The sequence below is a fragment of the Diadema antillarum genome, unplaced genomic scaffold (genome assembly GCF_040938485.1).
Source record: "Diadema antillarum isolate AM-2024a unplaced genomic scaffold, OU_Dant_1.0 seq00000460_RagTag, whole genome shotgun sequence".
Lineage (NCBI taxonomy): Eukaryota > Metazoa > Echinodermata > Echinoidea > Diadematoida > Diadematidae > Diadema > Diadema antillarum.
In genome coordinates, this window is record NW_027271431.1 from 1,267,585 (window position 1) to 1,292,180 (window position 24,596).

A 24,596-nucleotide genomic window follows, 5' to 3' on the forward strand; every position below is an offset into this window, starting at 1 on the left:
GAACATCTCAAGGCAAGTAGGTATCAAATGTTCATGTCTAATAATTCCTGATAAACGGTCGTGATGATCAATTCAAGTTTTGTTGGGCTTTTTCCCAAATTCCTTGTGAAAAATTCAGATTGAGGAAGCAAATTTGGATGATTGCATCACAAATAAAACAGCCTTAAACAACCTTCTGATTTCTTCTGATTTCTAATCAGCACCCGAATTGATAAACAGTGTTGCTGCATGACAGAAAAAAAAGAGAAAGTTCATTTATTTCCGTGTACATTTTATCGTTCATATTGTACAGGGGTATATGAGTGGCATTCATTTTGAATTTTTGTATTGAAAAGAACATATAAGATTACAAAGAATATATTTTCTGTTTGTTTGTTTGTTTGTTTGTTTGCTTGTGTTGCAAGTGGCACTCATCAGATTTGCATTGCACATGCAAAACTTGATAACAGCGTAGGTATGTGACTGGAAAAACAGCAAATTCGTCTTCTATTTCTATGCATGTTTTTTTTTGTCATTCATAAAGTACATGAGTATAGGAATGGCGGCCATTTTGAATTGAAAATAAGCTTAAAATACTAAATGTACCTACATTAAATGAAAATTTTCTAGCATGTGCAAATAGAATTACTCAAGGAGCAAAAATTTTAAAAAGTTTGATGTAATAATCGGTCATAAAATTGACATAAATGGGATTATCATGGCCAAATTAGCATATCTGGCGGCCATTTTAGATTTTTGCATTTTGCCGAAAATGCTCAAGGTTACGCGAGTGGCATCAATCGGATTTGGAATCAGCACCCTCGAATTGACAAGAAACCATCAAAAAACATTGTATATATTGAAAAACAAGGTTAGGTGCACTTTCTATGGAACCTAGCCTGGACTATCAAGGTCAAATCATGAAATTGTAACCGTTTACGCGATAACTCAAGACTGGATTGAGCAAATTTCACCAAACTTTGTTGGAGGATGATGTATGATGGGACAATTACTTAAGAAGTTTTCAGTGAAATCGGACTGAGGTCAAAGGTCAAAGATCAAGGTCAAATCCTAAAATTTATCTGTTTACGTGATAACTCAAAACTGGATGAAGCAGCTTTCACCAAACTTGGTCCAAGGATGATGTATGATGGGACAATTAGTTGAGTAGATTTTAGTGACATTGGCAAGGGATCAAAGGTCAAAAGGTCAAGGTCAAATGCTACAAATGTTGCAATTTCCCCCATATCTATGCAATGCCCAAAAGGTATTTTCTTGAAACTTGGTGTGGACATGTACTACTGCGTAAAGATTCTCCAGAGAGAGTTTCATGTCATAAGGTCAAAGGTCAAAAGGTCAAAGGTGAGGTGAAAATGTTGCAATATCACTTTTCTCGCAAATGGTTCAGTGTATCTTTGTGGAACTTGGTAAATACGCATGTACTGACTGGCAGGGATTATCTAGGGAATTTAGGGGTCATGGGTCAATAGTCAGGGGTCAAAGGTCAAGGTCAACTCCTCAAAATTTTATTATTTCCCTCATATACTAGTATATGCAATGCTTGCATTATTAGTTTCAAAACGTAATACATGCATTACCTAATGGAGATTCTCCGGGAAATTTCCAGCCAGAAGGTCAAAGGTCAAAGGTTTAGGGTCAAAGGCCAGGTTTCAATGCCCCCCCCCCAAAAAAAAAAAAAAAAAAAAAAATATATATATATATATATATATGTATATATATATATATATTTTTTTTTTTTTGTACCATCGTTACACTCTTTCTTCATACATGTACCTTGGAAATTACTCAATGCATCAACTAATGAAAAGGTCCGTCAGAATTCAAGTAAAAATTCTCATTTCCCCAAATATGTGTACCTGCACTCTTAGAAAATTATAGCAAACCCAGATCAAGACATTTCTGACAGACCTGTCATTTCAATATTTTGCCAGTTATGTGAAACTGTCATGGATCACACATTGTGAAGACATTGTACTATACGCCTATTGGGAGAATCATGCATTATGGCGGAGGCATCAGTCGCCATAGCGACATTTCTAGTTATTATAATGTTTTGCTGATATGCCCTATTACAGCAAACTGTCCTAGCCAACAACAGCACTGGTTTCCAGGAATGGGCCAACCCACCAGCCCCAATCTTCTTTGAAATCTATGTGTGGAATCTGGAGAATCCTAAGGAGGTTGCGGCTGGTGCCAAACCAAACATCACTCAGAAGGGACCATACACATACAGGTGAGACATTCTCATTGGAGGTAATACTGAATGAAATTCAAATTTATTGATACATCTCTCACCCAAGGCTGCACACTAGCACTGGTCCGACAGGTCCAAGACCATCACTGTCAGACCAGTAACTTTTTTTTTCAGGAATGGACCAGTAAAAAATGGGAAAACTGGTAACCTACTGGTCCGACCTGTCTGTTGGACCAATGGAAAAAAAGGGTTATTGTGCAGCCCTGTTTAACCCATACCTCTCCACTCAGAACGATAACTTACATTTAGTTGACCCGTTCCTTTCCAGAATGTCTCAATACACAGAATTTTACTCACATGTATTATAGATCTTTGCTATGTTAGGCAAACCTTGAGCAAGCAGTCAGGTAGATGGTCAGTAATGTACATAAATATATCATGCCTGCACTTGTCAATCTGAGACAGAAACAGAAAGATGGGGCAGTGTAAATTATCTTTAGAAGGCTTTCAAGTTCTTAAAAAAAGGTATAACAGAATAAAAAAGTAATGAAGGAATAAATGTTATGAAATACGAACATTAAATTAGTTAATTAATTAATTAATCAATGGCTTTTAATTGAAATTTGGTTACATCCAAATTGCCAGACATGAACATTATTTTGTTTGTTTGTTTGATTGTTTGTTCGTATGTTTGTTTTTATGGTTTCTATGGTTTCTATTAAAGTAAAGGATGTGGGTGGTTCAAATATTTAAAGGATAATTAAACTAATTGTAGTACATGTATGTAGAGTATTGATGATTAATACACTTTAGAAGGGATTCATTTAGGTTTGAAACCAGATCATTCCTACCCTCATGATTGCTCTGTACATTATGGTATCTTGGCACAGTGTTTATCTAAGATAACCTATAGATACCTTTTCAAAATATGCACTTTAATGATAGTAAAGATCAAATAACAGATAGATGATAATATGTTTACGGCTTTGGTAGACACAGCATCGCAATGAAGAGAAAGCGCCGCTTTTATGTTATAGAAAAAGAGATAGTGACTCCCACTTGGTTCTCAGAGATCTGTATTTTGCATCGTTAATGAGAGCAGGAAACATGTGATGGGTGAATAACACAAGTCCTGGACATTAATAACTTCAGGATGGAGTGTGGCTTCCTGACCCAGACCAGTTGATATCCTGTGCCATAAAACCCTATTATGTGGAGCATACAGGCATTTTAATATACAGGGGCAGATCCAGGGATTCCCTAAAGGGGAGGCACCTTTGCAAAATTAAAGGGGGCACGTACCCCTCCCCCCATTTTTTTCTTTTTATTTCTTTTCTTTTAACCCAAAGTAAAGAAGGGGCGCGCACCTGGTGCGCCCCCCTCTGGATCCACCACTGATATACCTAGTACAATATATGTGAGATTGTGGCAGCTACACTGGTAGTATTTGAAAAATAATAATGGCAGCCACAGAGGGTACTGCGTGGCATTGGAAATTGACAACATGCCAAAGCATCACCTCCTGTTTACAACATTAATTCCATGCAATGTACAGATACTTGTACATTGTATATCGTCTACGAGGTGTCAAGGTGGGAAAATGCTACTACTTGCTTCTTCCAGTGTTGTAGTACTTTGTACATGTACTCATTTGCAAATTTTACAACTTGCAAAATACAAAGTAGAAGTTGTACAGATCCTGATTCATGAAATATGTTTTGCAAAACATGCGGCATATAAATTGTAGTTTGAAATGTATCTCATTCTCTGATAAAGGTGTACTTATTTCAATCTTACGTCTTTACAAAATATATGTCTGTGCGCATGCAATTACAGTATAGCTTAACTTGCCAAGGTCTTTCATCAGCATTCAGTATTAAATCCCTCCAAATTCTCCTGCTGAATGTTAATCCGATTCTGTTGTGCCAATGTTACTACTGTAATGCAGAAGCAATGTGATTAAAGCTTTTTAGTGAAGAAATGTACATGTAGGTTATTTTCACAAAGAGGACGAGATGAAAGATTGAGATGGTCAGTTCTTTCACCTCACCTTCAAATCAAACTACTCTTAAGACAACAAAGGCAACACAATACTGTATACCCCATATATTTAGTGAGTCTACATTTTCACAAATCGGAACTTCCTGACGATTTCACGAGTGGTTAAATTCGTGATCTCGGAGTCCTGTACCGAATGGAGATTATGTATACGCGTACGTCACATTCATAGCGAGATCAGATTCAATATTTTCGCGTGTCTTTAATTTCGCGAATAGCGCCTGACTCGCAAAATTCGCAAAAATAAAAACCTCGCGAAATATTCGGCGTATACAGTATACAAACAAAGAAAAGGTAACCAGTGCCCTTTGTTTTCTAAACATTCTTCAGTCTTCAGGAATATGAAATTGTACCTGATAAGCTGTTTTGAATATAATTGCAATTTGAAACCAGTACCACTTATTGAGACTTAAAGGCTCTGTCACAAATGCCTTTACGAACTGCTACGAATGCCGTATGAACAATTTTTAGACAATTTCTTAAGATCTTTGCAAGTAGTAGACCGTTCGTAGACAATTTGTAAGTTCGTAGCCTGGTCGATGGTCTTGTCCAAGATTTTTTTTAAACTTCGTACGAAACCCTCTCTCCATAAGGCGGCCGTACGAACATCGTACGAACATCGTAAGAACTAAACAAGATTTTGTAGGGTCGAGAGACAATTCTAGAAGCCTGAAATTCTTACTATAATTGTAAGAACACCTTAAGTCGTTCATAAGGGCTCTTACGTCTTTCGTAAGATTGCCTTTCAAACGGAGATTCATACGGCATTCTTACGAACAACTCTTCAAGTTTGTAAAGCATTTGTAAGTTGCTCATAAGGCGTAGGTACACTTTTTGTGCAACTGTTGAGTTTTAGGGGGTATAAAGTCAAACACGTGAAGTTCAAATCCCCACTCTCTTCTATAAGTCTTCGGCCAGAAAGCATCTTTGTTAAATATGAGACCACAAGGGAAGGCAATCAAAGGGAAAGGGGGGAAGGGGAAGAAAAGAAAGAAGGGAGATGAGGAGGAAGGAGCAAGAGGGGGAGAGTTGGAGCAACAACCTCCTCCTCCTCTACTTGTAGATGCAGCTGCAGTTGTAGTCTCCTTGGCACTACTGACATCTTGAAGTATAAAACTTTCAACTGTTACAGAATTTTCGACAGGACACGGCAGCGTCTTTTTAAAAACCTGACAAAAAAAAAATCTTCTTATGAATGACTTGAGAGTGCCGTGAGTTGCATGTACAACCAGCTTACGACAAAAAGAAATCGTAAGATGGCTGTAAGTCTGATGAAAGAATAACTCAAGGCATTCTTAAGAAAAACATACAAATTCTAGTGCCATTGTATAACTGAACATCATTTCATTTCTTTAAAAGGTCTTATGTTGTTCTTGCGAATTTAACAGCATCCGTACGAAATTCAAAAGAAGGTTGAAGAATCTGTGCCCCATCTACGAATCTCTACGAACTCCAGAATTCATACGAACGATGCGTTTGTACGAACGATGCGTTCGTACGAACCTGTGTGACCGTAGCTTTAGTTTCAATTGATTTGCTTAACAAATTCTTTGTGTATTTAGTGTTTGCTTCATGCTTCTTTTTACCTTTAACATTGTCCAGAGAAGAGAGGCCAAAGGTCAACATCACAGAGCATTCTGGGAATGGAACAGTCTCTTACATCTCACCACAGACTTTTTACTTTGACCGGGAGAGGTCAGTGGGTGACCCAACAGTGGACACTTTCACTACACTGGACATGCCCCTGCTGGTGAGATGTAGTCCAGTATCTTTGCCATTTCTACAGAGCTACAGTATCTGGATAGCGAGAGTATCATTGTCAAACTGTAGTAATTGTTCTGCACTGCCTTGTGCCAGGGGGACTTTAAGATACAACTGGGCAGAGTCTTTATTTTGGTAAACTAACTGATTTGTAGTGATTGAGATGTAACAATACGAGTTGTTAGTTTCTGTTTTCATGTTCAGGTTTGTTTTGTTTTCAACCTGGTTATGGTGAGATATATCTGTACTGTAAGTGCAAGTTTAAAACTTACCATCACAATGTACATGCTTACTGTGACAAATAGAGTAGATAAAATTGGATTGTCTGTCTTTGTGATGTTATTGTAATTGTGCTTACATGATTTGCATGTTTCTAGGGGGAGGGAGGTCTCAGAGGTTTTTTTTATTGTTATCATATGCCCTTTTCTACGTTTTCTCCCCTTTACAGACAGTGATAAATGAAATTCGTTTCATGTCGGGTGCTATCAAGGCTGTCATAGAATTCCTGTCCTTCTTCGTAAGACCCAAGATTTACGGCACGTTCACCGTTCATGATTTCATCTGGGGCTACAAGAGCACCCTCCTTGAAGCACTACAGAAACTTGAGCCTTTGCTGGTTCCCACAGACATATTTGGGATCTTTGCTGGGGTGAGTATGTGAGAGGCAGCTTACTGTTCCCATTTCAGGTCAATTTTGGAACCATTGCTTTCATTCATCTTTTGTGGCATCAATGACGTTTTCAGCTCAGGAACTGACCTGGATGTATTCTGATTTCCCATTTTCCATAATGTTGGAGAAATCGTGAATGCAAGTGATATGGGAGAAGGGCTGGGTCATGTTGAAAATAAGAGAGAGAGAGGTAGTATTTGAATTGAATTAAAGAAAAAAGAGAAAATCATTATGTGTGCCAAAGAATGGAGACCACAGATTTTCTTCATTGTATGTTTTCATGTTAATCTGATATGAAAACGATATGTGTATGACATGATAGAGGATGATTGCAAAGATGAGTTGACTAGAAGCTCCACTATATTGACCAATCTTAGAGATAGTGCTGGATTGCTCCTCTAGATGCTGTAACAACTACCACCTGATTGTCCCCAATCACACACTTGGTGCATCACCCGATTCCCTCACTCCATGACGTGCAACTTGAGTTTGTCAGAAAATAAGCCTGCCTTTAACAACTCATAGACTGGACACACTGTACCAAATGCTATTTTTGTGACTGGTGAAAAAAAAAAATGGCGAAGTAAATCCCACAAATGTTACAGTTGTTAGGAGGGATAGCTGTCAATGTAAGTACTGAATGAGCCAGAGGTCATCAAGGCCATGGCCAACATAAGCCTGTCTTGTAGAAGTACAGATGATTTAGATATACTTGTGAAAATATATTAATATACCAGTACAGGGGAACTTCATTAAATCAAGCTGCTTGCAATTGGGACATTCAAAATTACTTCATTACCAAATACAGTATTCACCACATAATCTTGCACCTGATAATCAGGAACATCGGTTAAATGACATAGAAGCCTTTCCAGGGCCCCTTTTCATGTAACTTGTTATCAGTGACAAGTTGTCATAGTTGTTAAAAGCTACGGAAATCCTTGCATCTGATTGGCTAAGAACAAATTTGTCACAGAAATGTGGCAGTTGTCACTGATAACAAGTTTTATGAAACGGGACCCAAGACACGCTATTTTGACCGGATAGTCAGGCGCAGACCTCCGATAATCGGGACATTATCGGGACTCCATGCAATGTACAATGTATGCATGTATGAGCTCTTGATTAGTACATGCATGTAAGGGGATTGTCAATACCTCAAGTGTATGGTGTATGCTCATTACAAAATTAGGCACCCCATTTAATCGGGCCGTTTATGCTACTCCCAGCATTTCCTGATTATGCAGTGAATACTGTATAGGGTATCTCACTATGTCTGACCTCATTATCTCAAAGTTCTATCATAAATGAAGGAAAAAAATGTAAATGCACACGTTCGATTTGTCTGCTTACACAGAAAAATGGCAGCAACGATGGCCTGTATACAGTGTTTACTGGTCAAACCAACTGGAGTCTGACCAATACCATTGACCTGTGGAAGGGAAGTGCTACTCTACCATACTGGGCCACACCCCAGGCTAACATGATCAATGGAACTGGTGAGCACAAGGCTACCAAAGCCTCCATTGACCCTAGACATATGTGTCTGCTTTTTTAGAAAGACTTGCCATTGTAATATCCTCCTTTTATTTTCCTTATGGGAGTGAGAAGTGATAGACTCAAAGACAAGTGTAAATCCCCTTCTCTCTACGAAAAATTGTGTTGACCGGCGATGCAGAACTCATTTTTCCTCTACCAAAGTAAAAACAAACAAACAAACAAACAAGCCTGAAGATAAAGAAAAAAGTGAGCTATTCACATATGCTGAACTACTCCTTTCCTCCAGATTAGGCTATGTATGAAATTGGACTGTGTGATGTCTGTTCTTGTTTTGAAGGTGGGTATGTTTGCAGCCTAGTACATAATTCAGGGATGTGAGAGTTCAGATTTTAATCTGATTTCAGACCTTTATTACTCTGCCGAGAACCCACTTTGTCAGGGTTGTTTTGTTTTGTTTTGTTTTGTTTTTTCCAGTTCATGGATGCATTGAAATATTCACAGTTTAATGCACTCAAACATTTATTGTTGCTTTTTTCATAAGTTTGAGATTTTTTCAGACTTTTTCTCTGCAAGTATGCTCACACCCCTGCTAATTGGACCTAAGAAAACAAGAAATCATTTTCAAAGGTCTAATGCATGCAGGTTATATGAAAACCCTCTACTTTGAGACCTTGTGTGAATATTCGTAACACGCTTTATGAGATAAACTGGCATATGTTTCATTTATCTTATTTTATAAAAGATAGGGAAGTGTGAACTGCAAACTAGGTATTTCAGTATGTCATGCCTTCCATGGTTTCTGATGATGTTGTATTTCAGATGGAACATACAACCATCCGTTTGTCAGCAGGAATGACTCTCTCTATGTCTTTTCATCGGATATATGCAGGTATGTCAAATCTGGTTCCACAGTGGGCTGATTTTGTAGTCATGGTTGGGTCACAAACAAGAAGTACATGTACTTCCACAGCGTGTCTCTTGTAGATGTGTGTTTTTGTTGATGGATACTGTTTGCACAATATATTTTGCAATTTGGGACTTGAAAGACAATTTAGCTAGCTGTTGAATTTGTGATAGAGAACCAAAGTGATGTGATGAAAAATATGGGTTGTTCATTTTCAGGAGAAAATTAAGTTTTGTTTTTTTCAACTTGGAAATATACAGAAAATGTGTGTTTTGGATGGCAATATTTTTGCGAGTTTCAAATTTTTCTGAAGGCATAACAGCTCTTAAATAAGTTCACTAAAATTGCAACAGATTCTGTATGAACTGTATCACAACAGATTTAACAAGCAGCAAAGAATTGCCTATAGGCTTTGTGAGAAGAAATATCAATACATTTCAATGCATTGTACAACTATTTTGCAGAACCAAGCCCTCAAAATGTGAAACAATGAATATTATGTTTCTCCAATCTTTCATTGTTAGGAGGTACATGCATTTTTACCGTGGAAACAGATTAATCATGTATCAAGTACAACTTGTGTTTTTATATTATCACTTTCTATTTTATTTTAATTCTGTTCCTTCACCACCCCTTCTCATAGATCAATATTTGCTGTGTACCTCGAAGATTGCAACACAAGGGGAATACCCACCTATAGATTCTCTCCACCACCATACCTCTTTGCCAACCACACCGTGTATCCGCCCAACATTGGTTTCTGCACCCCAAACGGGACCCATTGCTACCCTGGCGGACTCTTGAATGTCAGCTCTTGCCAATTTGGTGAGTGCCGCCCGAGCTGTAGAGCTTGTGTGTGGCTGTGGAAAAACTAAAATTTGTGTAAAACCTCTCATTTTCATAGATGTAAATATGTCAGCTACAAAACTGTCTGATCTTGCATTTGCTAAGTTATTACCATTGCACCAGGGTGTAAGCAGTGCAGTGTCAGTTAAACGAAAGGCTTAACACTAATGGATGTTCAATTTATTTGGACAACGTGATGAAGAGAAAGGAAAGAAAATGTATGAAGGAAAAATCCAAAAACTTGAGGAATTATGGCTGTTCTTGAGTTGAATTGCTAGTTTTGGATTTCCTTGCTTTTTGTCATTTTTGATTTTTGATTCATTTTTTGTAACAAAGGGATAAATTGTGTGTGGAAGTGATGTTGATGGGAGCCATGATGCTCCAGAGTAGATGAGTTCGGTATTCAGCCATTTTTTTTTTCTTTACTGGTATACCAGACCAAAACGAAACAAAAAAAAAAGGAAGATTTTGATCCATAGCCGTCTTTACAAAATATCTTTTCTTTCTCCCTATTTAAAAATTTTACCCTGCTTTTCCTTGAAGAATGATTTCACATCAGATTTCATTGATGATTATATCCCTTTGGGTTCTTTTTGTTTATGTGCCCATGACACAGGTGCCCCCATCTTCATGTCCTCCCCCCACTTCCTGTACGCTGACCAGTCTGTTCTGGACATGGTGACCGGTGTCCACCCTGTGGAAGAATTGCATAGAACGTTCTTTGATGTTGAACCAGTAAGTATATTACTGTAAAAGTGGAAATTTTCGCGGTGTTCAAATTTTCGCGCGTTTCGCGCAACCAGAAACTAGCGCGAAAATAAAAGCACGGGAATATTTTGCTTGCCATATGTGCCTGTGCGTGATGTCTTGATTCCGCGGAATTAAAAACACGCGAAACTCTTCCGACCCGGCCAAGCGCGAAAAATTAGTCACGCGAAAATATCCACTTTTACAGTATTAGGTGAAAAGTTCATTCCGAGCAGGATACAAAGAAAAGAGTATGATGTTAAAGATTTTCGTTTCTCTGATAAATCATTGCATGTTTGCAGTCATCAAACAGAAAATGCTATTGCCAGGATTGTTTCTTTTTAATGAAGATCAGTAAGATTTCAGTACAAGACAGATATTAAAATGCTGTTGGTAACAGTGTTTGGAAATTGGGAAAGCAAGAAAAATCTTTTTATCCCCTATCCAAAGAAAAATCACACCTTATAATCTGTCTGTGAATATAACAATAGGATTGTTGAACTTACGTAGTTTCTCATTCAATTCAAGTCAATGATGCAAATATAATTTTGAAATTGAATTGGAAGTTCAGTAAAAGATTTCATGCAAGATGCCGTGGAACATGATGTATATTTGTTCAAAGTTTATGTTTAAGTTTATGCATTGTAGCAAAATTTTCACATTCCGTTGTTGCTAGTTTCAGTGACTCATATGTCAACATTTCTACACATGGGTTATCTATATTTCCTTCATAGTATGTATGCTGTCCATGTTCAGCGTCGCTAGCATGCCCTTTTTTCCAAAGTATCTCGATATTATTATTTTTTTCAGAATACTGGAGGTCCTTTAAATGTGTCCAAGAAGCTTCAAGTCAATGCACATCTCAGAAGCTATGACTTTGCAAAGTAAGTACTTTAGTCACATAGCAGTCAGTTCTACATTGTTGTGAGGACATGACTGTATCATGACTTGACATAACTTTCAATACCTTGTTTTAGATACCTGCATCATTAAAATTACTGTATATGCCGAATATTGCGGGAGGTTTTTATATTCGCAAATTTTGCGAGTCAGGCGCTATTCGCGAAATTAAAGACACGCAAAAATATTGACTCTGATCCCGATGTGGATTTGACGTGCGCATGTACATTTCTCCGTTCAGTACAGGACTTCACGATCGTGAATTTAACCACTCGCGAAATCGTCGGGAATTCCCGATTCGCGAAAATTTAGACCCGCGAAATATATGGCATATACAGTATATCAATGATACTTTAACATCGGGGTTATTGAGAAAATTTCTTTTCCATCATGGTAATGACCTATGAGTAATTTGTATGTTTGTCAAGTTGTTTATTTAAGTTTGTTAGTGGAAGTTTCAGACTTTCTGATTTTTTAAATAATTTTGTGTTACTCTCAGTGAATGAAATTGTATGCTCAATCTGTATAATTATTAACACCAAGTGAAAAAGAAGGAACTGGCTTAAGATGTGAGCCAACACACCGATGTGTTGGCTCAGTGAGTAGAGCGGCTGCCCTCACAATCGGGAGGTCGTGGGTTCAAACCCCGGCCGCGTCATACCAAAAGACGTTAAAAGATGGGAGTTGCTGCTACCTTGTTTGCCGTTCAACAGTTGAAAAGGTTAGAGCAACGTCGATCTGGCGCTGCTCAGTGGCTGCCGGGCCCACGATCAATTGGGCAAAATGAATTTCCATTCTTGGACAATAAAATTTGGAGTTTATATCCAAAAACAATTATTATTATTATTTGAACTCCAACCCCCTGCTGCTTACTGGGCAGCAGCACTACCACTGAGCTGAAGCCAGTTCAGGCAGTGACATGATGATAATGGTACAAATACCCAGATGTTTTAGCGTTCTCATGTTTTAGTAGCAGAGCAGTGTATCTGCATGGAGAATGGATAACAAGTACTGGTAGGCATATTTCAAGTACACATTCATATTATACAGAATGATGAAATCTGAGCCTGGCATCGGGAAATGTTGAATCTGTTGATGTTGGGTCACATTTGCACAATGAGTTCTCAATGAATAAACATTTTGTATGGAGACAGTGAAGTCTCAGTTCCCTGTGTAAGGGCTAATCTATTTCCACCTGTTTGGTAACATCTACTACCATATTGGTTGAATGATATAGCTCTGTGACTACCTTGTCCTATATCTAAATACATCAATGCAACACCAATATTCAGCTTCTGTTGTGTTTTCCTTCTCATATACCAGATGGTATAAAGATGTCCCCGAGGCGTATCTCCCTCTCGTATGGATTAATGAGGTAAGTTTTAACAGAAAAAATGAGAGAGGCATTAGTGACAGCCTATGATTGCTATCTCTTTAAACATGAAAACAGGTGGGAAGATGGCCACTTTACTGTGAAAGCATCGAGGTTATAAAAATATATGAATAGCTGCGTTAGAGGGGAGTGCCATGAATTATGCGGTGATGTTTTTGAAATGCCTTTACTGGTGTCCAACGTTGACTCTTTGCCACAAACTGAAAATTTGACATTATTTGATATATGAGACGTCTACTACCTGCCGTGGACATATTCCATTCAAATGTAGTGTCACTAGCATATTAGGGAAGCTTTACCCCTATGTATGAATTGCCAATACTGTAGGCCTACCAACTGAACTTGAATTCTCATGGTCAGTTAATGATCAATCAGGGGTTATACATTTACTGTCTTGCTGCATTGCTGATACAAAAGTGTGTGCTTTGTATATACACCTTCGTGGCACATACGGGGTATGCAATTGACTTTACACAATGTGATCATGTGTTAAGGTTACTTGTGACAAAATACATCACATGAACACACCACATGAATCTGCATTTTGCACTGGCTGCATTCTTAGACAAGTCTTTTAACCTTTCAGCAACTGAAGATTCAATACATAATGGCTTACACACGTATTGTTCCCTCAGTGGAAGGTGCAGCAATATTGCTCTAATTTTGACAACTTTCTAAATTATCATGTAAACTAACTAACTGCATGTTTATTTTTGTCTATTATAAGTTATTATTCTTTCAAAGCATAGTAAGACTTTACCAAGAATATGGTGTGTCACAGTAGAAATCCTGACATACTTTTGTTGATCTTTGGCCTCTTTCAAATAACATAATTATATATTCTATATGGAAACAATAAAAACAGTGAAGAATAAAACTATTAAAATAACGGATGGGTGGTTACGGGCATTTTAGGGAGTAATAAGATGGGCGGTTTTGTGTGTTTCAGTGACGAATGGGTTAAAGCTACCATTCCCTCTCTTTTTTCTCTCTCTTTCTTTGACAGAGGGGTGCCTTGACCCAGGAATCTGCTGACCAGTTGAAGAAGCAGCTGCTGCTACCGCTGGAGATAGGCACCTACGGCCCGTGGGCAGCCCTGGGTCTTGGCTGCCTGCTCATCTTCCTCTGCCTCACCTGCTTCGCTGTGGTGCTCTGTAGATCGCGAGGAATGAGCAGTCTAAGTATTAACGTAAATTACATTTTTGGTTCTATTGTTTTCAAATATCGAAATGATTGTTACTGTGATTTTCCATTTTTTTTAATCCCACATGGATGAGAAACCTGGAGAGCTTTACGCTATAGCAAGGTATCTATCATATGTATAGCTGGGGCGACAAAACCTTGTATCTGAATTTGGTGAAAATGACTTTTTTGGATTAATGGTTAGATAATCAGTTAAGTGATGTCCTGTCCAAATTCTAGCTGACTGACCTAAAAAATGATGCCACCATTGCATGTCAAAGGAAAGACTATTTTGATACAGTGCTTTTGCTGCCATATTTTTTTGCTCTCCCGAACATGACATTTTGTAGATACGAGGTCTTGTTGCCCCAGTGACAATAAGTAGTTGTGATTGAGGAAGAAGAGCTGCTGGCAGACGTTGCAGTAGTTCACTTTGCCTCTTATTGCTTCCAAGCTTTCAACCCTTTTACAGGTCTTTTCAAGGGCTTGGGATGTAAACAAAAGTAAAAAGCAACCAATTTGCAAAAACTTGGACAGAATAAGGAGAAAACAAGGCAATATACTGTAAAATGAGTAATGTTCGTGTGCATTTTAATTTTGTGAGTTTTTCGAAATTTAAATGCACGCTTTAGATCTTGTCTACACTACATGTATATGCATTGAATGTTAGAGGCAACTCACAAAAATTTCAAGCCGCAAATAAGGCCGTTGGCTCCCATTCACAAAAATTTCATGCTGCAAAAATATTGTGTTTTACATTAAACGAGAGCCAAAAGAAAACCAAAAAGAAGAGTAAACAGCAGCATGACATTAGGAGACAGTCACTCCTACAGATCAACAATTTTATGACATACATTGTCATGCATGGCAGTGAAAGTAATAGGACAGTAGTAGCAGTATGGTATAAGTAAACAATAGCAGCAATTATAATTGCCATGAAATCATTCAAAATATATAAACCAGCAAAACTAAATTGCTCCAGCCATATAAAATAAAATACACTGGTTACCTTGGGTAATATACCTGTCAATGCGGCCTACAGTATGTTGGTAAAATTCAAAGGTCCATGTACACCCGCCTAAACAACACACGCTCTGAGATTATTAACCACAACTCCTCAAGCCGCAAAATTCTTCCCTACACAGTACACTTCAACCTACCAAACATTCATTTCAGGATGTACAAATCACAAGCATAGAACTCATCAAGAAGAAGGAAAGCCATCTCATACTCAAACAAGAATCGCACTAAATATCCAAATTACACACCTTACACCCACATAAAATTAATTTCGCCCATAACCCCCTACCCCTTTTTTAATCCCCCCCCCCCCCCCCATTTTTATAGGTCCTGCTATGGCCTAGCACCAATAACCTATGAAAAATTATGATGATGATTATTGAGTATTCACTCATGTTAATTGACAGTGTTAAGAGTGAAGGGGTTAAATGAAATGATGTGTATCATTTTCATGTTTTGGGGCAAGAGTTGTGTGTAATTATTTACCGCTGATTATTATATTTCATATATTCATGTAAGATTTAAAAGCACATTAATGTATTTGTCCACGTGTGTGTTTATAGTAATATGTTTGTATAATGTACATGTAAAATTTGGATCTGCATGGGCAATGTGTGTATGTGCGAGTGTGCATGTGTGTATGCACATGTGTGCACATGGTTACGTAATGTACACAAATGCCCATCATCCTAATCATGAGCATGGGTGTTTTATAATATGTGAGTGCCTTTTTACTGCGCACACACACACACACACACACTGATCATGAATAAAATATAAGAAAGAAGATGAATATAATAATTAATCCTATGTGCAAGGCCTTGATGGAAGTTTCAAGTTCTTATGCCATCAATGCCCAAAACACTGCAGTTTACACACTCACATTTCACTACCCCTACATTACGCTACGCTTGCGAACCCTATTCACTCACTCCACAGCCACTACACTCAGCAGGTACACCTCCCAACGCCTTAAACGAGGTAACCAGTGTGTTTTATTTTATACGATTCAAGCAATTTAATTTTGCTGGTTTATATATTCTGAATGATTTCATTGTAATTCTAACTGCTGCTATTGTTTTCTTATACCATACTGCTACTACTTTCCATATCCTTTCACCGCCATGCATGCCAATGAAAGTCAAAATATTGCTGTTCTGTTATGGCTTGTTGCTGTTTACTTTTCTCTTTGGTTTTCTTGTGGTTTTCTTTTATTTTGCCTTGTTTTTGCCTTATTCTGTTCTTGTGTTTGCAAATAGGTTGCTTTTCTGTTTACGTCCCTAGCCCTTGAAAAAGACCTGTAAAAGGGTCGAAAGCTTCAAAGCAATAGAAGGCTAAGTGAACTATTGCAACGTCTGCCAGCAGCTCTTCTTCCTTCGTCACACCTATACGTAACATGTGGCACCCATCTCTTGAGGCCAAGCTCACTCCACGTTACATACGTATAACCCCTACACCCCTAAAACTGTCTCAAGGGGTGACCAATATTGTACAAAGGTGATAATCATTGATTTGGTCTGTTAGCTTCTGTTTGTACTGTTCAGGGGTTAGGTACTCACATAGACATCAATCATCACCAAATTTCCAAAATTAAAAAAAGACTTAATATTCACAACAGAATGCGAGAAAATGACAGAATTTACATGCATATCACCAATGCTGATAATAGCATATTTGTGACCGTGCACCACAAAACGAACAAAAAGTCGCACACACTGATTTTGTGTGAGGACTGAAAAAAGGTGAAATGGGTCAACCTAACCGGTCTTGACTTTTTCATATTTTCTGGAAAAGCAAGTCTTCTTCTACATTATGCAAAAATTTGGAATCATAAAATGAGCAGGAAAGTGTATTTTTTAGCAGTTTATCTTGAACATTTTTTTGGTAGAATAGTGTGATTAGGTGTGTTTGTAGAGTCCCCTTTTCATTTCTTAAAAATCTTGTACACACTCTTCACTTTCAACTCTAATGACTTTTGAAAGGATGATGCTACTGCTTTGAAAGTTAGCATCAATTATGAACAGAATGTGCTAATAAGGCACACTCAATTTCAGTTTAATCTGATATTCCCTTCATTTTTGTTACTGTGGTGGTTTACATCCTGTCTTTTGTCCCATTCATTGCACAGCCACTGCGGCTTGGTAGCGCTTGAACAGACACTGCACTTCAGAGCCTCTTGTCTCAGTTCACACTTTTCCTGAGTGTGTGTTTTCTTTCCAATAGTTGGATAGGTTAGGAGAGTCCATTTGATTTGAGTTATACATCATTGTCGAGCCCACCGAAGGTGAGGGGAGACAAAGGGATCGCCTGCGGCGTCTGTCCGTCCGTCGTCCGTCCGTCCGTCCGTTGTCTGTCCATAATGCTATAAAAACTTGAATAACTCTGTACTCTGGGCTTCAATTTGAATCAAACTTGGAGGGAAGAGTGGTCATACAAAATTTTACCTTTTACCAAGTATGAAGGTCACCTCAAGGTTAAAGGTCACAGGCAGGGGTTAATGAACTTTTAGGGCCCAATGTTAAGTTTTTAGGGCGCGTTTCGATTATGTGCCATAACTATTTGTCCGTAAGTGTATTTGTGACCGAACTTGGGGGGTAAATGTACCTTGGGGAGTTGATGGTCACCACAAGGTCAAAGGTCACAGGCAGGGGTCAATGAACTTTTAGGGCCCAATGTTAAGTTTTTAGGGCGCGTTTCGATTATGGGTCTAACTTTTGATCCATAACTTCGTTTGTGACTAAACATGGGTAGTAGATGTCCCTCAGGGAATTGATGGTCACCACAAGGTCAGAGGTCACAGGGAGGGGTCAATGAACTTTTAAGGCCCAATGTTAGTTTTTAGGGCGCGTTTTGATTATGGGTCATAGCTTTTGATCCGCAAGTCTATTTGTGACCAAACTTGGATCATAGATGTACCTTGGGGAGTTGATGGTCAGCACAAGGTCAAAGGTCACAGGCAGGGGTCAATGAACTTTTAGGGCCCAATGTACTGTGCATTTAATTATGACTCCTAACTTTTGATCCATAGGTCCATTTGTGAAAAAAAAAAAGGTGTACGTTTGTGGGCGAGACACATTACGGCACTTGTCTTGTTTTAAAGCTTAAAGTCTGCTCTTTTAGATTGTGCTCTTAACGAAAATGTCATGTTTGGCAACTTTCTGTGCGTTTTATGATGCAGGGTCATATTTATTCAATGACCTGCCTTTCTGTAGGTCTGAAATGGGCTAGATAAGATCACAAACATATTTATTTCCTCTGAACACAATTGAACATTCCACTCATCACATAACTCTTCGTAACCTACAGGAGACTGTAATACCACCATCTTTAACACTTCTATGAGGAAGGGAGGGGTTTGTTAGTAGGGAGAAATGATGTTAATGCATGGTCGATGGATGAAGTTCTCATCTGCATGTCAATCTTGTCTGAGGGGTTGGGGCATCTGTTGAGATCTGCCTGCTTTCAAGGCCTCATGAAACACTTCGTCACCATTGGTGTCCACTTTGTCTATGTCGGATCATCGGATGGGGTCCTCAACATCTTTGAGTTCTGGCACCGGTTGACTATAATTTTGGAGTTTGTTGCACTTCAAACTGGCGTAGACCGAAATTCTGTCTTATTTCTCCTTGGGTTCTGCTGCTCACCGATTTTATAATAGTCATGTGGGTAGTCAGATCCTCATCACATTTACAGCATATGTCGGTGGTGTATTCAGTGTCAATAGAGATTAGTTGATTAATTTGGGAGGGACATGATGTATCAAGGAAGGGGAGCTCCTGATTTTTAACTATCTCTGTGGTCTCCAACTATTCTTGCCCCTTCTCTATCCCCTGGTCTCTCCTTCCTGTTCTGCATCCTCTCTATATTGCAGCTCTCTATTCTCTTCTATCTTTTGTGGCTCCTCTATATCTTCTAACTCTGCTCAAATATGTTTTTTTAATATGCAATTTACTATTTGTATCCTTTCCCTAAAAGTATTTTATTGGCTATATCTTATTTTAGGGTGTGGTGTTCACTGGAAATTAATCCTTTATTGGTCAAATGTTCCATTAGCTCCTTTCCGTTTCTGTGAAACTCCTTTTTGTCGAGCCTGCTGGAGGTGTGGCATCTGTCAGTCCGTTGTCCGTCCGTAACGCTGCAAAAACTTGAATAACTCTCTTCTGAGGACTTCAATTTCAATCAAACTTGGAGGGAAGAGTGGTTATACAAAGTTACACATTTTACCAAACTGAAACATGAAGGTCACCTCAAATTCAAAGGTCACAGGCAGGGGTCAATGAACTTTACGGCCCGATGTTAAGTTTTATGGTGCATTTCGATTATGGTCATAACTTTTGATCCCTGTGTCCGTTTCTAACCAAACTTGAATGGTAGATGTCCCTTGGGGATTGAAGTTCATCACAAGGTCAAAGGTCACAGACAGGGGCCAATGAACTTTTAGGGCCCAATTTTAAATTTTTACGGCGCGTTTCAATTATGGCTCATAACTTTTGGTCCCAATGTCCGTTTTTGACCAAACTTCCCTGGAAAATGGCCCTTGGGGAGTTGAAGGTGACCACAAGGTCAACATCATGGGTGGGGTCAATGAACTTCCTGGAGTCAGAAAAACTCATTTCTTCTATGTGAATGGGAGAGACACATTTTGGCACTTGCCTTGTTCTATGATTAGTTTCAATTTCTGATTAACTCACACACTGTCTATTCGTTTCTTTATCTACCTCTTTGTAACCACTGGTCAAGACTTTATTGTTTCTTGAATAGCAAAATAATAAACCGAATGTAAGCTCGTGTCCTTATGACATGACATCCAACGTCAACGGTGTTGTGGGTTGTTGTCCCTGAACTTGTCTTTGGAATTCCTGTCTGACCCACTCCACTATAAAAACTATAAAACAATGCTGAAATAAAAGGGAGAAATTCTGGTAGGAGAATAACCTTCCAGCTCAGGGTGTCATGTTGGGGGATCAGAGGGCAAAAACATGTCATTCCCCATAATTTGAAATAGGGCATTGGGAATGGAGAGTGCATGGAACTGACCACTTGGGGGGGGGGGGGGGGGGAGTAGCCATGTCAAACTCATAAATTCCAAAGAGCATTAACTTTTCTTGGGAGAGGAGAATTGACCAAAAAAAAAGTCTAGCTGGAAGCAAAATAAAGGGTTTCAAAAACTACAAGAAGGGGAAAAGACTGAGCATATTGACATCATAGGGCAACTAGGAAAACATGACTGTACTCTGAAATGTTTTGTTACCTTCTTTTCTATCTCATTCTTTGTGATATGTGCTAGTAGCCATCTGGGCTATTATATATATATATATATATATATATATATAGCAATAATAATGTCACATTGTGACTTTATTATTGCTATTTCTAGTACTGCCAATACGCAGAGCAACTACAATATATATTTTCATTTGTAGAGGGAGACAAAGTGGAAAAACTCAAACCTTCACCTTCACCCCTCTGAATAATATTTTTCTTTCAACTACAATATATATATATATATATACAGTCAAACCTGCCTTAGCGGCCACCTCTCTATAGCGGCCACCTGTCTATAGCGGCCACTGAAAAATCCCCCCGAGAGAAAAGCCATGTTAAAGACCCTGTATATAGCGGCCACCTGTCTAACGCGGCCAGCGGCCACAAATTTTGTTTCCCGCGGTAGATTTTAACCTGTCTATAGCGGCCAAAAACCCGATGGAGCCGTAGCCGAGCCGATAATTCAGCATGTGTTTCTGCTTTTTAGCCGTGCCAGTCATTCCTGGGCAACAATGAGTGATCGCCACTGCTGCATTCACCACTTATTCAGTCATAATAATGCACTAGTGTTAAGCTTTCTTCACCACTGTGCACATGCTACATGTATACTGTGCAACAATTTCATAAACACCGGCATTGTGTTATGCATGATACACACGTGTGCATTCATACACGCATACATGTACATGTAGGCAATGCACACAAAGTTGGATTACCTGTCTGTAGCGGCCACCTGTCTATAACGGCCACTTTTTCCGCATCCCTTGGGTGGCCGCTATAGACAGGTTTGACTGTATATATATATATATACAGTATATATAAATTTATAGTAATATATATATAAATATTTATGGTTGCCATCTAATATATGTACAGGGCTCCACACTAATTTTTTTTCTTGGTGGCCCGATGGGGCAACCAAATATCATCAATTTCAAATTTTTGATGGCCCGAGAGAAAAATATGGTGGCTCCCCCCAAAAAAAACTCAATAAAAAACATTAAAAGTCCTGTTTTTTTTGTTTTTTTCTAATGAGTCACACACTCACTGTATGCATTTATGCATTTCCAGCGCAAAAAGTTACGAATTTATTGACATGCATGTACTTTTCAAAAAATTTGGGTGGCCCGAGACGGGCCACCAAATTTGCCCTTTTTAAAAATTAAGTGGCCCCGGGCCACCGGGGCCACCGTTAGTGTCGGAGCCCAGGGGGGCATTTCATTATTAGCATTTTGTCTGACAAAATTGTCGGACAAATTTGCTCTCAGCCAATCAGATGCAAGGATTTCAGTAGCTTGTAACAGTTCGTCAGGAAAATATGTGACCAAAGTGCTTCATGAAATGCCCCCCTGATATATGTATATATATATATATATATATATATATATATATATATATATTAGATGGCAACTATTTTATTGTTGTAAATGTTTGTTTCTCTTGTTTGTTTTTTCAAGAATATATATGTATATATATGTATATATATAAATATAATATATATATTTATTTATTAAAGGACAAGTTCACCTTCATAAACATAAGGATTGAGAAAATGTAGCAATATTAGTAGAACACATCATTGAAAGTTTGAGGAAAATCAGACGATCCGTTCAAAAGTTATGAATTTTTGAAGTTTTTGTGCAGTACCCGCTGGATGAGAAGACTACTGCTGTGTATGAATAACTTAGATGTCACATGCGTACAACAATATAAGGAAAATATAAAGAGAATTTCACAAAATTCCATCTTTTGAAAAAAGTACACATTCCCCTGACTCCTTACCGACACATGTTATGGGTAATATTATTCCCACTGCCTTTAGAAAGAGGCAAGTCAAGTGCTCTTTTATTATGCGAAAAAAGTGAAAATATGTTGAATTTTCTTTTACATTTTCTTTATACTGTTGTACGCATATGACTCACAAGTTGTCGTAGTCTCCTCATCCAGCGGTTCCAACACAAAAATTTAAAAAATTCATAACTTCTGCATCGATTGTCCAATTTTCCTCAAACTTTCACTGATGTGTTCTACTAATATTGTTGCATTTTCTCATCCTTATAATTATGAAGGTGAACTTGTCCTTTAAATTTATCAATTTATTTATATATATATATATATATATATATATATATATATATTTTTTTTTTTTTTTTTTTTTTAATGACAGTTCGTATTACTTGAAGCAGTGAATATAATTTCATGAATTCCAAGAAACCCAGAGAAAAAGTAAGATAATGACATATGACTGTGCATCTCAGAAACGTGTAGTCTTGCTACATTGCAAACCTGTGAAGTAGTCATTGTATTCTATCTCCCGTCCCTTTGAGGCAATCTGTTCCTGCTCTTTACGAGCAGACCAAGCAACAAGGTGGACAAAACAACAATGACAAAACAGATTATTATCCAGATTTCCTAGCGTGGATGGAAGGATACTAATTGTAGCCATCAGTCCTTTCAGACAAAAGTTTAGCCCCCCCCCCTCCCTTTTTCCATCCGAATGTAATGCCAACTGTGGTATTGTTCTAAGTTTTTTGTTTCTTAATCTTTTTTTTTTTCAAGAAGAAAATGCAAATGCACTTCAACACCAACTGTAGCGCTCTTCTGAAGTTTCTGATGAAATGTGCCCATCTATTACTCAAGAACTGTATAAAAGTCTGTGCATTATGTGTACAGTTTTCTCATCCCCATCGGCACCTGTGCATGTACCCAGGTGTACCCAGGTGGAGTGAAGCAATGTAAAGTAATGTCTTCCTCCAACAATGCTAGATTCATAATTAGATCCAGATCCCAGGACCACTTCCCTTCTGTTAGTGATGTGGGCAATCTTGTTAACCTGTCGATGGCAAGCTGATTTTGCTATAACATGTTTTCCATACACACCTGCCAGTGTAAACTCCAGACTAGTCTTCAATAGATTAACTGCAACACCTCCACAGGGGCGGATCCAGGGATTCTATAAGGAGGGGCACCTGTACAAAATTAAAGGGGGTGCACATGCCCCCCCCCCCATTTTTTTCCTTTTATTTCATTGTTTTAACAAAAATTAAAGGGGGGCGTGCGCCTGCGGTGTGCCCCCGCCTGGATTCGCCACTGCTCCAGTTTGTAATCTCCCTCCACTCCCAGCATCTAACTGTTGATGTTTTTTTTTTTCCCTATCTATTCCTCTCGCAGAGTGGTGACAAGGAACCGATGCTTAACGGCGGCAGCGTACCCAATGATTATGTGGCTACATGAGCGCCCTGCCTATCCGTCTCCACGGGTACGGTTTCACGACAGAAAGTGCACATTCCGAGAATAATTCTCCTTTGGTGATGCCGATCACAAGTGCTTGACTGACTGGGATACTGCCCGCAAATTCTGCCTTTGTTGTGATTCTGCCTGAAAAAAAAAAAAAAAAAAAAACTCTTCTATCAACGTGTGTGTGAAATGACGTGTCACCATAATACTTATGAATTAAAAAAAAGTATTACATAAAACAATCTAGCAGTGCCAGTTTTCCAGAGTACAGTAACTAGAAGTCTGTGAATGAGATTACTCTTCTGCAGCAGGGTATATTGGGTCTTTGATTGGTATGCTGTAAAACCAGAAATTTTCCATACATGAAACTTTTCTGAATTTCTTGAGGAGCCAAGATTCATGAAAGTAAAATACACAGGAATGTTTGTTTTTTGTTTTTTTCACACAATGTATTGAATGCCAGAGGCAATTCACAAAACTTTCAGTCCACAAAAAAGGCTGTCAACTCCAATTTGCTGAAGTCTCATGCAGTGAATATTTCTGGTTTCACAGTGTTTTAGTGCATTAGATGATAATTCTTTAAAAGACAAAGGCCTCCTATGTAATGTGTGGTAAGATGTTATATAATAAATGTTTAAACAGATATGCACAATATTGACTGAAATACCTACATTCAATGGCATTTTTTAATGTATTTTTGCTTGGGGGAGGGGGATTTAATCCATGAAGTGTTATAGAGATTACAAATGGAGTTAAATTGTTTTTCGATCAAACTCTTTATTTGTCCTACTTTCATGTGATACTCTCAATCTACCAACACTCTATTTACTGGTATGGTTGGTTTGACCATAGCTACAATGTAATTGTAGGAAAGTGGCCATTTACTTGAGCCTGCTCCGTTGATTCATCACAAGAGCCC

At 38.4% G+C, this 24,596-nt stretch overlaps 1 protein-coding gene across 2 annotated transcripts in view; it reads left to right on the forward strand.

Moving 5' to 3' along the window:
* The window catches only part of LOC139733026 (lysosome membrane protein 2-like), a 33,131-nt gene extending 9,320 nt beyond the window's left edge, over window positions 1–23,811 (forward strand). For both annotated transcript variants that reach the window (XM_071643869.1, XM_071643870.1), the window contains exons 3-13: window positions 2,076–2,233; window positions 5,855–6,002; window positions 6,462–6,662; window positions 8,041–8,182; window positions 9,003–9,072; window positions 9,731–9,912; window positions 10,550–10,668; window positions 11,491–11,564; window positions 12,904–12,955; window positions 13,980–14,162; window positions 23,612–23,811. In XM_071643869.1, coding sequence (XP_071499970.1) covers window positions 2,076–2,233; window positions 5,855–6,002; window positions 6,462–6,662; window positions 8,041–8,182; window positions 9,003–9,072; window positions 9,731–9,912; window positions 10,550–10,668; window positions 11,491–11,564; window positions 12,904–12,955; window positions 13,980–14,162; window positions 23,612–23,674 — 1,392 coding nt within the window. In that variant the 3' untranslated portion in view covers window positions 23,675–23,811. The remainder of the gene's footprint in view (window positions 1–2,075; window positions 2,234–5,854; window positions 6,003–6,461; window positions 6,663–8,040; window positions 8,183–9,002; window positions 9,073–9,730; window positions 9,913–10,549; window positions 10,669–11,490; window positions 11,565–12,903; window positions 12,956–13,979; window positions 14,163–23,611) is intronic.
* Window positions 23,812–24,596: the final 785 nt, after the last annotated feature.